The sequence below is a fragment of the Panulirus ornatus genome, chromosome 69 (genome assembly GCF_036320965.1).
Source record: "Panulirus ornatus isolate Po-2019 chromosome 69, ASM3632096v1, whole genome shotgun sequence".
In the NCBI taxonomy this organism is placed as follows: Eukaryota; Metazoa; Arthropoda; class Malacostraca; order Decapoda; family Palinuridae; genus Panulirus; species Panulirus ornatus.
Genome location: NC_092292.1, coordinates 1136637 through 1151588, shown reverse-complemented (window position 1 = coordinate 1151588; position 14952 = coordinate 1136637). Strand labels below are relative to the sequence as shown.

At 39.3% G+C, this 14952-nt stretch overlaps 1 protein-coding gene across 2 annotated transcripts in view; it reads right to left on the bottom strand.

The window, feature by feature from the left end:
• Positions 1-878: 878 nt before the first annotated feature.
• The window catches only part of vimar (visceral mesodermal armadillo-repeats), a 320050-nt gene continuing 305976 nt past the window's right edge, over positions 879-14952 (bottom strand). The window contains exon 13 of one of the 2 annotated variants that reach the window (XM_071660119.1): positions 879-5013. In XM_071660119.1, coding sequence (XP_071516220.1) covers positions 4898-5013 — 116 coding nt within the window. In that variant the 3' untranslated portion in view covers positions 879-4897. The remainder of the gene's footprint in view (positions 5014-14952) is intronic. The other variant, XM_071660118.1, reaches the window with a different exon arrangement.

Sequence of the window (14952 nt, the reverse complement as noted above, 5' to 3'; positions counted from 1 at the left end):
AAAGACAATGAGCAGTTTTACGAAAACAGTAGGTATAAGACAACCATAGGACACAGCATGAAGTTAAGCATATAACTTACGCCTCACCCACACATAGAGTACTGACATTCTGTCCACAAACATACAATCTCTCCTTGTCATACATAACACCTGACAACACTTAATTCACACAGCTCATTCTTCATAAATCTAGATTCTCCTGTGGTGAGCACTATGCACCAGACCTACCTTTTGGTAAAATGGTAGGAGCAGCAGATAGAAGTAGTACGTAGGAACATTTATTAGGCAGGAGCATTAGGTAGATATAATAGGTGGAGGTAGCAGGTATGAGCATTAGGTAGTAGTAGACAATACAAACATTAGGTAGGAGCCTCTGCAAACATTTTGGTAGAGTTGCATTCAGCCAGTGGCCTATTTTGCGAGAAGCACTAAAGGCTAAGAAGTGGCGCTAGAGTTCACTAGTTATGGAGACTTTTGCCGTGGCCACCCCCTTGAGGAAGTTCCAGTTGAAACAGGCATCAGACATATAAAGTGAAAGAAAAAACAAGTAAAGAAGTAGTTCTGCAGTATAATAATGGTGGATGAATGGACTAAAATGACAAGATGTGGCTTATGTAGACAGTTCACACAAATTCAAAAAGTTGTACAGTAGTAAGAGAATAATCAAATGATAGGTCCCACAAGTTTATAATTCCTCCCCATTTCTAGTACTAATATGTAAATGTGTGATGAGTAACACAAATGTATATCTGCAGTAAATTGCACTGAAAACAGTGTAACGAGAGAGACTAAGAAGACTGCCAATCTTATCTTTTTAAACAGCACTTACCCTCAATTCATACATGGTGGGCCAACTAAATCATGAATGAAAAGCCATGAAGGTGGAGCTATGGTTTATATCCTCCATCATTACCAGGAAATAAGTACAATGTTTTTTTGCATTTGCATCATTTTTCAGAGCAATCATTAAGACAATATTAATAATAATAATAATGATAATAATAGTAATAATAATAATAATAATAATAATAATAATAATAATAATAATAATAATAATGATAATAATAATATTAATGATAATTTCAACATCACAAAAGATGGTGAGATTACTCAATACAGTCTGATAGCCAGCTGTAAAAAGGCTAGTAATATAGGTTATGCATTAGGAATGGCAATTCTTGGAGTGATATTTCATTATTGGTCCCAAGCAGTTACACAGTCTATTACAACTGTGGTATTACCTCCTAAGCTATTCAATCATTGTTATGGGTCCCAAAGTGATTCACCCTCGACCTATGAAATTTACATGCAACTCTGAGGGTAACAGAGCATAAGAAAAGTACTTATTCTGTGTTAATGTGCAAGTACAAGACCTGGATATCAATGACATACAGAATGATGAAAAAACTTGGAATGTCCTCTAACTGAACCAGTTCAATCTTACACAAAGATGGCAGTAATTTTTCTACCATATTCAAAGGATAAAAAATGACTAAGTGAATAAGGTACCAAAAGAAGAAAGATACCACAAAATTAACTTGACAGAGATTTATAAAAAGCAGTAAATCTTAAAAAAAAATTCTTCTTAACTGGGGAATGAACTGTGGTATTTTACCATTCTCTGGACATGTTTAAAGCAGTTTGAACTAAACAAGGAGTCACTGCACATAATTGAAAAAACTTTTTTGGCCTGAAGCAACCTATCCTTTCATGCATGGCTAGCCCAAGCACCCATCCTTATCACAATCTAATGGCACTGGTTTTATTAGTAAAGCATGGTAAAGCAATAAAACATATTTTCATTATCCATGAAACTAAAAATTTTAATATCTTTTCAATGCCATTTCTGACTTTGTATATGGTTGAACATTTGTCCAACCACTTAAATCTGTATAAATCATACTTCTACTAAAACCTCTTTTCAAATTATATGTTCTCTTAACATTTGGTCTTCATATTAGCATAATTAGTCATACTTAATACAACAATGTAAAACATTCTGCACAACTTAGATAAAAATGATGGAATCAACTGGCTCTGGATTGCTTCAAACAATGTAATAAATCCTATATGTATTAACTAGATTTGGTCTCTTATACACCAAAGATGACTGCTGTTATACATTACAAGATTTGAAGACATTCTGTGAAACTCAAATGTTGGTAATGAGATCCACATACCTTTGATGGCTCCATATGATGTGAAACAACCATAATAAATGAACACTTCCAGAACTTTGAGCATTTCAACACTGACTGACTAGTCTTCAATGGCATGAAAAAAATACATTTCCTGAATACTCTCTATTCTATTAGTGACCTAACATATGATTTTCGTGCATAAACTTTGTAAGGAAAATGTTGAAGTACCTGATTATAACACCAATAGCTGGTAGGCTGGTATTTCTGGCTGACCATTCATTATCTGGGTGGAACATGTTAAAAATGCTTTTATATGTTCTCTTGTTTCTTGATTCTCACTTTTAGTACATCTAAATAGGATAAAATATTCCCTAAGTCTACTCAACTTAATATTGTAATGTAATGCAATAGCCATGTAATATCATTAAAAAACAAAACAAAGCAACTAATTCTAAAATGAAATAAAGTACTAAACTATTTTCACCTAAATCTGGATAAATAATTTCATTATTCCATCACTATCTCTTCAGTTTTTCACATCAGTGATAGCACTAAACTCTTCCACCTCATACTGTCCATCTCTTAATTTTACCACAACATTGTTCTGTGCTAGTGTATGGACCACCGCACCTGACTTCTGATTACATTCAAATTCCTAATTAGATTTAATAACATAATTCATATGTAATTACAAAACTGAGACATTATAAAGAAGCAAGTCATGTCATTGCATTAAATATAAAGGTAAGTAAAAATTATTAACGCTGAAATCAACAGATTAGACATAGATATGTAATTAACTTATACAGTTCAAAACTGAACTGCACAGCAATAGGCTTCTACTTGTTAAATATGCCTTAAAAAAGATGAAAAGAAGATTTTCATTTTTGATGGTTCTTGGAAGAAGCACCTGATATATCCCAGAAGACCTAAACTATGGGCTTTATACCTTTCTTCCATTCCCCATCAATGGTCCATTAAGTATCAACAATATACAAGTTTCACATGCAATGTGAAGATAAAAGTCAATTTATCATCTGTATATGCAAACACATTTAGTATTGTGCATGTATACATGTACAGTCAGACTCTAAAATCACCTATTTAGCTAACAACGTACGATCAATTCATTAAATCAATTCATGCTTTTAAAATGGGATGCCCATATACAATCTTTTTCATTTCTTTTTCCTACTGCACATTCTTACATACTATATATTTTGTATTTACATTGTGTACACATTCAAGTACTGATTTCAAAAGCATTAACAGTATGCACATTAATTAATTATTTAAAAATCCCAAAGTCTACCAATCCACTTTGAATTCATTAGCATAAGACCTATCTAATAAAATAAAAAATGAGAGGTTGTGGAAACACTGTCCAATTCTAAAAAAAAAGAACTATCATGTCCAAAATAACACAATGAAAACTTAAAAGTTAATCTTTAAGGTTTTCCAGTTTCCAGAATTATCCTGAACTAAATCACAGAGAACAAATTTTACAAGATTCAGACCACATTACAGTAACAAGCAAGTACAGCATTTCACTGCAACTGTACATAATATCACAGCCCTTCACTTCCAATGTGAAGGAAATCTATATCAAGATTTAAAGCAACAGTCTAGAAATGCATATAGTTCACATATGCTCTTAAAATAATCTTGACTATAAAATCAGTTTGAATTTTTAACCTGATCAATGCCAACTAAGTTAGGTAATCTGACCCTAGGATCCATAAAAAATATGTATATACAGTATATCTTTTGAATATGATCCTGGAGTTCTAGCTTTATTTCCACTTTTTTAAAGCTGCTCTTATATTCTTTACTATAAAGCTATAATATCACAACTGCAAATCCATTAAAATAAAATTCTATGTAATTCATAAAAATTAATAACATTAATGTCAGTTGGACAACCTCACTCATACAACTTTAAAATAATTTTGCATGCATTTTGCATTAGCCATTAAGTGTATTATCAACACTACTGCAATACATAATATGGCAAAAGTATTTATGAGTATTTTGATTAAAATATATAGCTTTCTTACATCACGAGGTAAAAAACTTTCAGTATCAAGCTGCTTTTACAGACACAAAATGTATCACATTCAAGAAAAAGACAATTATCATCATAATCAATGTCATGCACACTATCCTGGTCCAAATCAACCTGTAAGGCAGTGATTAAACTTTCATGACGAATTATCATTCACTCTGTCATTTTTACTGTTTTATCTTAAAAAATACAGTTACCAATATAAAGGAACACACAATCTTTGACAACCTATAACCCAGTTATCATTATCTTATTTTACCAATCATATGCTTTACCATAACCTAAACTGCTCACGATACATCATAGGTTCACCTGCAAGAATGTGTTAGGAAGAACCTATGTGTTCATATTTCCTACTTTAAAGTCTGGCTTATAACTACACCATAAAATCACCAAAACAGGCAACATTGTTTTAGAATCTTAGTATCATCGAGATTCTGGTTAACCAGATCTTAGATAACTATATCTACTTTTTTAAACCCTGGATAACACTGCATACTTTACTCAGATCCTGGTAACTTTAGGTACCACTGCATTATGTAACTCATGCCAGAAGAAGTGATAACTGTACCTCTACATCAGACAGAAAACATGTCTACAATAATGCCCAAGTCCCTCCAGGTGGGAAATATTTGCTTCTTAAGATACTCTGGGAAAGATAATTAACAGTAAGATGATTTGTAATCTTGGATTACAGCTTCTCCTTCAGTGCTGCAGCCAGATTCTTGACTTGTTCATTGGCATGACTGGTGAGTCCATCAACAACTGTACGGAGGTTATCAATTTTCAGAGAGTCAAGGGCACTTTCTGAAAGCATACAAATTATCATATCTGTTAACAGATAAAATGTATAATAACAAAATTTGTAATGCATACAAAATCTCTTAGATCATTCAAGTATAAGAGGAATGAGTACTAGTAGAGGCAGTTATGGTAATGACAGTGGTTGTGACAGTGGTAGTAGCAACAGAAACAGCACTGATGATCATAGTGGTAACAGTGGTACCACTAGAAGCAGTGGCAGTAGTAGCAGCATAATTTGTAATAAAAGCATTGGTAAAAGCAACAGCAGCTGCAGCAGCTGGAACAAAAGTTATACTACCAGCAGCAATGGCAACAGAAGTAGCAGCAACACCAACAGAAGTAGCAGTAACACCAACAAAATTAGCAGCAACACCAACAGAAGTAGCAGCAACACCAACAGAAATAGCAGCAGTAGCAACACCAACAGAAGTAGCAGCAACACCAACACAAATAGCAGCAACACCAACAGAAGTAGCAGTAGTAAGAGGAACACCAATAGAAGTAGCAGCAACACCAACAAAAGCAGCAGCAGCAACAGCAGCAGTAACAAAATTAGCAACAGAAGTAGCAGCAACACCAACAGAAGTAGCAGTAGTAGCAGCAACACCAACATAGGTAGCAGCAACACAAACAGAAGTAGCAGCAGTAGCAACACCAACAGAAGTAGCAACAACATCAACAGAATTAGCAGTAATAGCAGTAACACAAACAGAAGTAGCAGCAATAGCAGCAACACCAACAGAGGTAGCAGCAACACCAATAGAACTGACAGCAATAGCAGCAACACAAACAGAAGTAACAGCAGTAGCAGCAACACTAACAGAAGTAGCTGTAGTAGCAGCAACACCAACAGAATTAGAAGCAACACTAACAGAAGTAGCTGCAGTAGCAGCAACACCACCAGAATTAGCAGCAACACTAACAGAAGTAGCTGTAGTAGCAGCAACACCAACAGAATTAGCAGCAACACCAACAGAAGTAACAGCAGTACCAGGAACACCAACAGAATTAACAGCAGTAGCAGCAACACCAAGTAACAGCAATAGCAGCAACACCAAGTAACAGCAATAGCAGCAACACCAACAAAAGTATCAGCAACCCCAACAAAAGCAGCAGCAACAACAGAAGCAGTAGCAACACTAACAGAATTAGAAGCAACAAGTAGCAGCAGTAACAGCGACACCAACAGAAGTACCAGCAGTTGCAGCAACACCAACACAGGTAACTAGTAGCAGCAACACCAGCAGAAGTACCAACAACACCAACAGAAGTAGCAGCAACACAACAGAGAAGCAGCAACACCAAGAGAAGTAGCAGCAACATGAACAGAAGTAGTAGTAGCAGCAACATGAACAGAAGCAGTAGTAGCAGCAACATGAACAGAAGTAGTAGTAGCAGCAACATGAACAGAAGTAGTAGTAGCAGCAACATGAACAGAAGTGGTAGTAGCAGCAACATGAACAGAAGCAGTAGTAGCAGCAACACTAACAGAAGTAGCAGCAATACCAACAGAAGTAACTGCAGTAGCAGCAACACCAACAGATGTAGCAAAAACACCCACAGAAGTAGCAGCAACACCAACAAAAGTAGCAGCAACACCAACAAAAGTAGCAGTAGTAGCAGCAACACCAACAGAAGTAACAGCAGTTGCAGCAAAACCAAAAGAAGTAGTAGTAGTAGCAGCAACACCAACAGAAGTAGCAGTAGTAGCAGCAACACCAACAGAAGTAACAGCAGTTGCAGCAACACCAAAAGAAGTAGCAGTAGTAGCAGCAACACCAACAAAAGTAACAGCAGTTGCAGCAACACCAAAAGAAGTAGTAGTAGTAGCAGCAACACCAACAGAAGTAGCAGTAGTAGCAGCAACACCAACAGAAGTAGCAGCAACAACACCGACAGAAGTAGCAGCAGCAGTGGCAACATTAACAACATTAGCAGCACAATTAGCAACAGAAGTAGAGGCAACACCAACAGAAGCAGTAGCAGCAACACCAACAGTAGTAGCAACACCAACAGAAGTAGCAGTAACACTAACAAAAGTAGCAGCAACACCAACAGAAGTAACACCAGTAGAAGCAACACCAACAGAAGTAGCAGTAGCAGCAACACCAACAGAAGTAACAGTAGTAGCAGCAACACCAACACAAGTAGCAGCAACACCAGCAGTAGCAACAACACCAACAGAAGTAGCAGCATCAACAGAAGTAGCAGCAATACCAACAGAAGTAGCAGTAGTAGCAGCAACACCAACAGAAGTAGCAGTAGTAGCAGCAACACCAACAGAAGTAACAGTAGTAGCAGTAACACCAACAGAAGTAGCAGTAGTAGCATCAACACTAACAGAAGTAGCAGCAACACCTACAAAAGTAGCAGTAGTAGTAGCAACACCAACAGAAGTAGCAGCAAAACCAACAGAAGTAGCAGCAGTACCAGCAACACTAACAGAAGTAGCAGTAGTAGTAGCAACACCAACAGAAGTAGCAGCAGTAGCAGCAACACCTACAGAAGTAACAACAGAAACTCCAACAGAAGTAGCAGAAGCACCAACAGAAGTAACAACAGTAGCAGCAACACCCAACAGAAGTAGCAGCAGAAACAGCAACACCAACAGATGTAGCAGCAGTAGCAGCAATACCAACAGAAGTAACAGTAGTAGCAGCAACACCAGCAGTAGCAACAACACCAACAGAAGTAGCAGCAACATCAACAGAGGTAGCAGCAACAAGAGAAGTAGCAGTAGTAGCAGAAACACAACAGAAGTAGCAGCAACACCAACAGAAGTAGCAGTAGCAGCAGCAACACCAACAGAGGCAGTAGCAGCATCAACAGAAGTAGCAACACCAACAGAAGTAGCAACAGTAGCAGTAGTAATAGCAACACCAAGAGTAAATCAGTAGTAGCAGCAACACTAACAGAAGTAGCAGCAACACTAACAGAAGTAGCAGCAACAACAACACAAGTAACTGCAGTAGAAGCAACACCAACAGAAGAAGCAGTTCTAGCAAAAACACCAACAGAAATAGCAGCAGTAGCAGCAACACCAACAAATGTAGCAGTAGTAGCAGCAACACTAACAGAAGTAGTAGCAACACTAACAGAAATAGCAGCAGTAGCAGCAAAACCAACAGAAGTAGAAGCAGTAGCAGCAACACCAACAGAAGTAGCAGCAGCAACACCAACAGAAGTAGCAGTCGTCGCAGCAACACCAACAGAAGTAGTAGCAACACCAACAGAAGTAGCAGTAGTAGCAGCAACACTAACAGAAGTAGCAGCAACATCAACAGAAGTAACTGCTGTAGAAGCAACACCAACAGAAGTAGCAGTTAGAGCAAAAACACCAACAGAAGTAGCAGCAGTAGCAGCAACACCAACAGAAGTAACAATAGTAGCAGCAACACCTACAGAAGTAGCAGTAGTAGTAGCAACACCAACAGAAGTAGCAGCAGTAACAGCAACACCAACATAAGTAACAGTAGTAGCAGCAACACCAACAGAAGTAGTAGCAACACCAACAGAAGTAACAGCAGTAGCAGCAACACCAACAAAGTAAGAGCAGTAGCAGCAACACCAACAGAAGTAACAGCAGTAGCAGCAACACCAACAGAAGTAACAGCAGTAGCAGCAACACCAACAGAAGTAGCATTAGTAAAAGAAACATTAATAGAAGTAGCAGTAGAAGCAGCAACACCAACAGAAGAAACAGCAGCAGAGGCAACGTTAGCAATAGAAGTAGCAGCAACATTAGCAACAGAAGTAGTAGCAACACCAAAGGAAGTAGCAGCAACAACAAATGAAGTAGCAGTAGTTGCAGGAGAAGCAGCAACACCAAGAGAAGTAACAGTAGTAGCAGCAACACCAACAGAAATAGCAGTAGTAGCAGCAACACGAACAGAAGTAGCAGCAACACCAACAGAAGAAACAGCAGTAGCAGTAACAACAACAGAAGTAACATCAGTAGCAGTAACACCAAAAGAAGGAGCAGCACTACCAACAGAAGTAACAGCAGTAGCAAGAACACCAACAGAAGTAACAGTAGTAGCAGCAAAACCAACAAAATTAGCAGGAACACCAACAGAAGTAACACCAACACCAACAGAAGTAGCAGCACCACCAACAGAAGTAACAGCAGTAGCAAGAACACCAACAGAAGTATCAGTAGTAGCAGCAACACCAACAAAATTAGCAGGAACATGAACAGAAGTAACAGCAGTAGCAGCAACACCAACAGAAGTAACAGCAGTAGCAGTAACACCACAAAGTAAGATTAGTAGCAGCAACACCAACAGAAGTAACAGCAGTAGCAGCAACACCAACAGAAGTAACTGCAGTAGCAGCAACACCAAGAGAAGTAACAGCAGTAGCAGCAACACCAAGAGAAGTAACAGCAGTAGCTGCAACACCAACAGAAGTAGCAGCAGTAGCTGCAACACTAACAGAAGTAACTAGTAGCAGCAACACCAACGGAAGTACCAGCAACACCAGCAGAAGTAGCAGTAGTACCAACAACACCAACAAAAGAAGCAGCAACATCAACAGAAGTAGCAGCAACAATAACAGAAGCAGTAGCAGCAACACCAACAGATGTGGCAATAGTAGTAGCAACACCAACAGAAGTAGCAGCAACACTAATAGAAGTAGCGGCAACACCAACAGAAGTAACAGCAACACCAACATAAGTAGCAGCAGAAACACTAACAAAAGTAGTAGCAACACCAACAAAAGTAGCAGTAGTAGCAGCAACACCAGAAGAACTAGAAGCAGTAGCAGCAACACCAACAGAAGTAGCAGTAGCAGCAGTAACATCAACAGAAGTAGCAGCAACACCAACAGAAGCAGAGTAGTAGCTGCAACACCAACAGAAGTAGAGTGGTAGCAGCAACACCAACAGAAGTAGAGGAGCAGCAGCAACACCAACAAAAGTAGCAGCAATACCAACAGAAGTAGCAGCAACACTAACAGAAGTAGTAGTAGCAGCAGCAACACCTACAGAAGTAGCAGCAACACCAACAGAAGCAGTAGCAGCAACACCGACAGAAGTAGCAAGAACACCAACAGAAGAAGCAACAACACCAACAGAAGTAACAGCAGTAGCAGCAACACCAGCACAAGCAGCAGCAACACCAACACAAGTAACAGCAGTAGCCACAACACCAACAGAAGTACCAGTAGTAGCAGCAACACCAACAGAAGTAGCAGCAACATCAACACAAGTAACAGCAGTAGCAGCAACACCAACACAAGTAGCAGCAACACCAATAGAAGTAACAGCAACACCAACACAAGTAACAGCAATAGCCGCAACACCAACAGAAGTAACAGCAGTAGCAGCAATACCAACAGAATTAGTAGCAGTAGCAGCAACACCAAGAGAAGTAGCAGTAGTAGCAGCAACACCAACAGAAGTAGCAGCAACACCAATAGTAGTAGCAGCAAGACCAACAGAAGTAGCAGTAGTAGCAGCAACACCAACAGAAGTAGCAGTAGTAGCAGCAACACTAACAAATTAGCAGCAACACCAACAGAAGTAACAGCAGTTGCAGCAACACCAACAGAAGTAGCAGTAGTAGCAGAAACACCAAGAGAAGTAGCAGCAGTAACGGCAACACGAACAAAAGTAGCAGCAACACCAACACAATTAGAAGCAGTCGCAGCAACACCAACAGAAGTAGCAGCAACACCAACACAAGTAACAGCAGTAGCAGCAACACCAACACAAATACCAGTAGTAGCAGTAACACCAACACAAGTAGCAGCAACACCAACAGAAGTAGCAGCAACATTAACAGAAGTAGCAGTAGTAGCAGCAACACCTACAGAAGTAGCAGTAGTAGTAGCAACACCAACAGAAGCAGCAGCAGAAACACCAACAGAAGTAGCAGCAACACCAACAGAAGTAGCAGCAGCAACACCAACAGAAGTAGCAGCAGTAGGAGCAACATCAACACAAGCAGCAGCAGTATCAGCAACACCAACACAAGTAACAGCAGTAGCAGCAACACCAACAGAAGTAATAGCAGTAGCCGCAACACTAATAAAAGTAGCAGTAGTAGCAGCAACACCAACAGCAGTAGCAGCAACACCAACAGAAATAGCAGCAACACCAACAGAAGTAGCAGCAACACTAACAGAAGTAACAGCATCACCAATACAAGTAACAGCAGTAGCTGCAACTCCAACAGAAGTAGCAGTAGTAGCAGCAACACCAACAGCAGTAGCAGCAGCACCAACAGAAGTAGCAGCAACACCAACAGAAGTGGCTGCAACACCAACAGAAGTAGCAGCAACACCAACAATAGTAGCAACACCAACACAAGTAACAGCAGTAGCAGCAATACCAACAGAAGTAGCAGCAACACTAACAGAAGTAACAGCAACACCAAGTAACAGCAGTAGCCGCAACACCAACAGAAGTAGCAGTAGTAGCAGCAACACCAACAGAAGTGGCAGCAACACCAACAGAAGTAGCAGCAACACCAACACAAGTAACAGCAACACCAACAGAAGTAGTTTGTAGTAGTAGTAGCAACACTAACAGAAGTCACAGAAGTAGCAGCAACACCAACAGAAGTAGCAGTTGCAGCATCAACACTAACAGAAGTAGGAGCAACACCAACAGTAGTAGCAGCAACACCAACAGAAGTAGCAGCAGCAACACCAACAGAAGTAGCAGCAGCTACACCAATAGAAGTAGCAGTAGTAGCAGGAACACTAAAAAAGTAGCAGTAGTATCAGCAACACCAACAGAAGTAGCAGCAGTAGTAGCAACACCAACAGAAGTAGTAGCAATAGTAGCAACACCAATAGAAGCAGCAGTAGCAGCAACACCAACAGAGGTAGCAGCAGCAGTAGCAGCAACATCAACAGAAGTAGCAGCAACACCAATAGAAGTAGCAGTAGTAGCAGCAACACCAACAAAAGTGGCAGCAGTAGTAGCAGCGCCAACAGAAGTAACAACAGTAGCAGCAATACTAACAAAAGTAGTTGCAGTAACAGCAGAAGTAGCAGCAGTAACAGCAACACCAGCGAAGTAGCAGCAACACCAACAGAAGTAGCAGCAGTAGCAGCAACACCAACAGAAGTAGCAGCACCACGAACAGAAAAAGGAGCAGCACCAAGAGCAGCAACATCAACAGAAGTAGCAGCAGTAACAACAACACCAACAGAAGTAGCAGCAGTAACAGCAACACCTACAGAAGTAGCAGCAGTAGCAGTAGCAAAACCAACAGAAGTAGCAGTAGTAACAGCAACACCAAATGATGTAACAGTAGTAGCAGCAACACCAACAGAAGTAACAGCAGTTGCAGCAACACCAAAAGAAGTAGCAAGTAGTAGAAGCAACACCAACAGAAGTAGCAGTAGCAGCAGCAGCGGCGGCACAGTTAGTAACAGAAGTAGCAGCAACACCAACAGAAGTAGCAGCAGCAGCAGTGGCAACATTAGCAATACAAGAGGCAGCAACAATACCAACAGAAGTAGCAAAATTAGCAACAGAAGCAACAGGAGCACAGCAACAGATATTGTAGCATAAGTAGCAGTAATTACAATGTGGTACAACAATTTTGGTATAGTAATACTCCAGAGGTACAGTGGTATCATGGTATTGTACCTGTAGTAGTTCAGCACAAGCAGTAAAAGAATTGGTGGTACTGTACTTATAGCAGTTTAGTACCAGTAGTAAAATTATAGCAGTAGTGATGGTACAGTACCTATAGTACTTTTGTACCAATAATAAAGTATAGCAGTAGTGGTGGTACAGTGTAGTACTTTAGTACCACTAATAAAGTATAGCATTCGTGGTGGTACAGTACCTGTAGTACTTTAGTACCAATAATAAAGTATAGCAGTAGTGGTGGTACAGTACCTGTAGTACTTTAGTACCAATAATAAAGTATAGCAGTAGTGGCGGTACAGTACCTGTAGTACTTTAGTACCAATAATAAAGTATAGCAGTAGTGGTGTACTGTACCTGTAGAAGTTTAGCACCTGTAGTAGAGTAGTATAGTTGAGGTAGAAGTATTTATGTGCATATGAGTACCTACAACAAAATTCTGCAGGGACTACGTTGTGCTTAATAAATAATACAGTAAGTCACAACATAGCATGAAATAGGTACCAAAAAGTTCATAAAGCAGCAAATTGCACTAAATCGGGATATCCATTTCCATGTAAATAAAGAGGTTAAAGACTGGAAAAAAAATACACAATATATCATGTAAATAATGGAAACAGGTAACAACAATTAACACTGTCATCCAAGCAAAGAAAATAATATACACTACATACACAAAATGATAAGACATTTCTTTGGAACTATGTGACTAGCTAAGTAACGTTTCTTAGGAACTATGTGACTAGCTAAGTAACGTTTCTTTGGAACTATGTGACTAGGTAAGTAACGTTTCTTTGGAACTATGTGACTAGCTAAGTAAAGTTTCTTTGGAACTATGTGACTAGCTAAGTAACGTTTCTTTGGAACTATGTGACTAGCTAAGTAACGTTTCTTTGGAACTATGTGACTAGCTAAGTAACGTTTCTTTGGAACTATGTGACTAGCTAAGTAAAGTTTCTTTGGAACTATGTGACTAGCTAAGTAATGTTTCTTTGGAACTATGTGACTAGATAAGTAAAGTTTTCACATATATTCTTTTGAACAAGTGGATAATTATATATTGACGCACTTGGTAAGAACCTGCTGAAGAGACATATCTAGAAAAAATACTTGCAGAATATAAATAAAATACAATTAACCATATCATTCACAAAAAAATTATGGATGTTTTTACAAAATATGATCACTCATGTCACATCAACCACCTGAATTGCAAATGTTCTATTGTACCACCCACATCTCCATTAATTTTCTTAATCTATTTTTCATTCTTGTTCAGTGTTTCCAATGTTAATAAGGTAGTACCTGGAAAAGATGAAAAAAGGCAGCATTCACTCACATCCATTCTCTAGCTGTCAATGCAATGCACTGAAACCACAGTCCCCTAATTCAAACCAGGCCTCAAGACCATGGTTTCCCTTAGCCACTTTACATGTCCTGGTTCAGTCCAACGTATGTTCAGGCCCCGATCACTTAAAATCTTTTTCACTCCATCCTTCCATTTCCAATTTGATCTCCTGCTTCTCCTTGTCCCCTCCACTTCTGACACATACATCCTCCATCACCATCACCTCCCTCATTCTCTCCATACACCCAAACCATTTTAGCACACCCTCTTCCGCTCTCTCAACCACACTCTTCTTATTACCACACCTTTCTCTTACACTTTGAAATAATTACTTGACAAAACTACCTCACACCCACATATAGTCATCAAACATCTCATTTCTAGCATATCCAACCTCCTCTGTACATCCTCAACTATAGCCCATGCCTTGCATCCATACAACACCGTTGGGACTACTTTACCTGAAAACGCCCGTTTTTGCCATCCCAGAAAATTACCTCAATGCTTTACGAACCTTTGCTCCCTCACTTACCCCACAACTCACTTCCACTTTTATGGTTCCATTCACTATCATGTCCACTTCTAAGCATCTAAAACACTCCACTTCCTCCAAATTTTCTCCGTTAAAACTTACACCCCAACTAACTTGTCACTCTGCCCTTATAAACCTAATAACCTTACCGCATTTCCTCTAAACTTCCTCCTTTCGCACACTCTTCCAAAATCAGTCACCAACTTATGCTTTCTCTCAATCAAACTGCCACAAGTGGTATGTCATCAACAGATAACAACTGACTCATTTCCCAAGCCCTCTAATCCCTATAGATAGCATGCTTGTCTTTATCTCCAAGACCATTGCATTTACCTCCCTCACCATCCCATCCATAGACTAATTCATCAGCCATGTAGCAGATCTACCTTCACTTGGAACCACTAACACTCCTACTTGTTCACACACCTTACACTTGATAAAAACTTCTCTGCT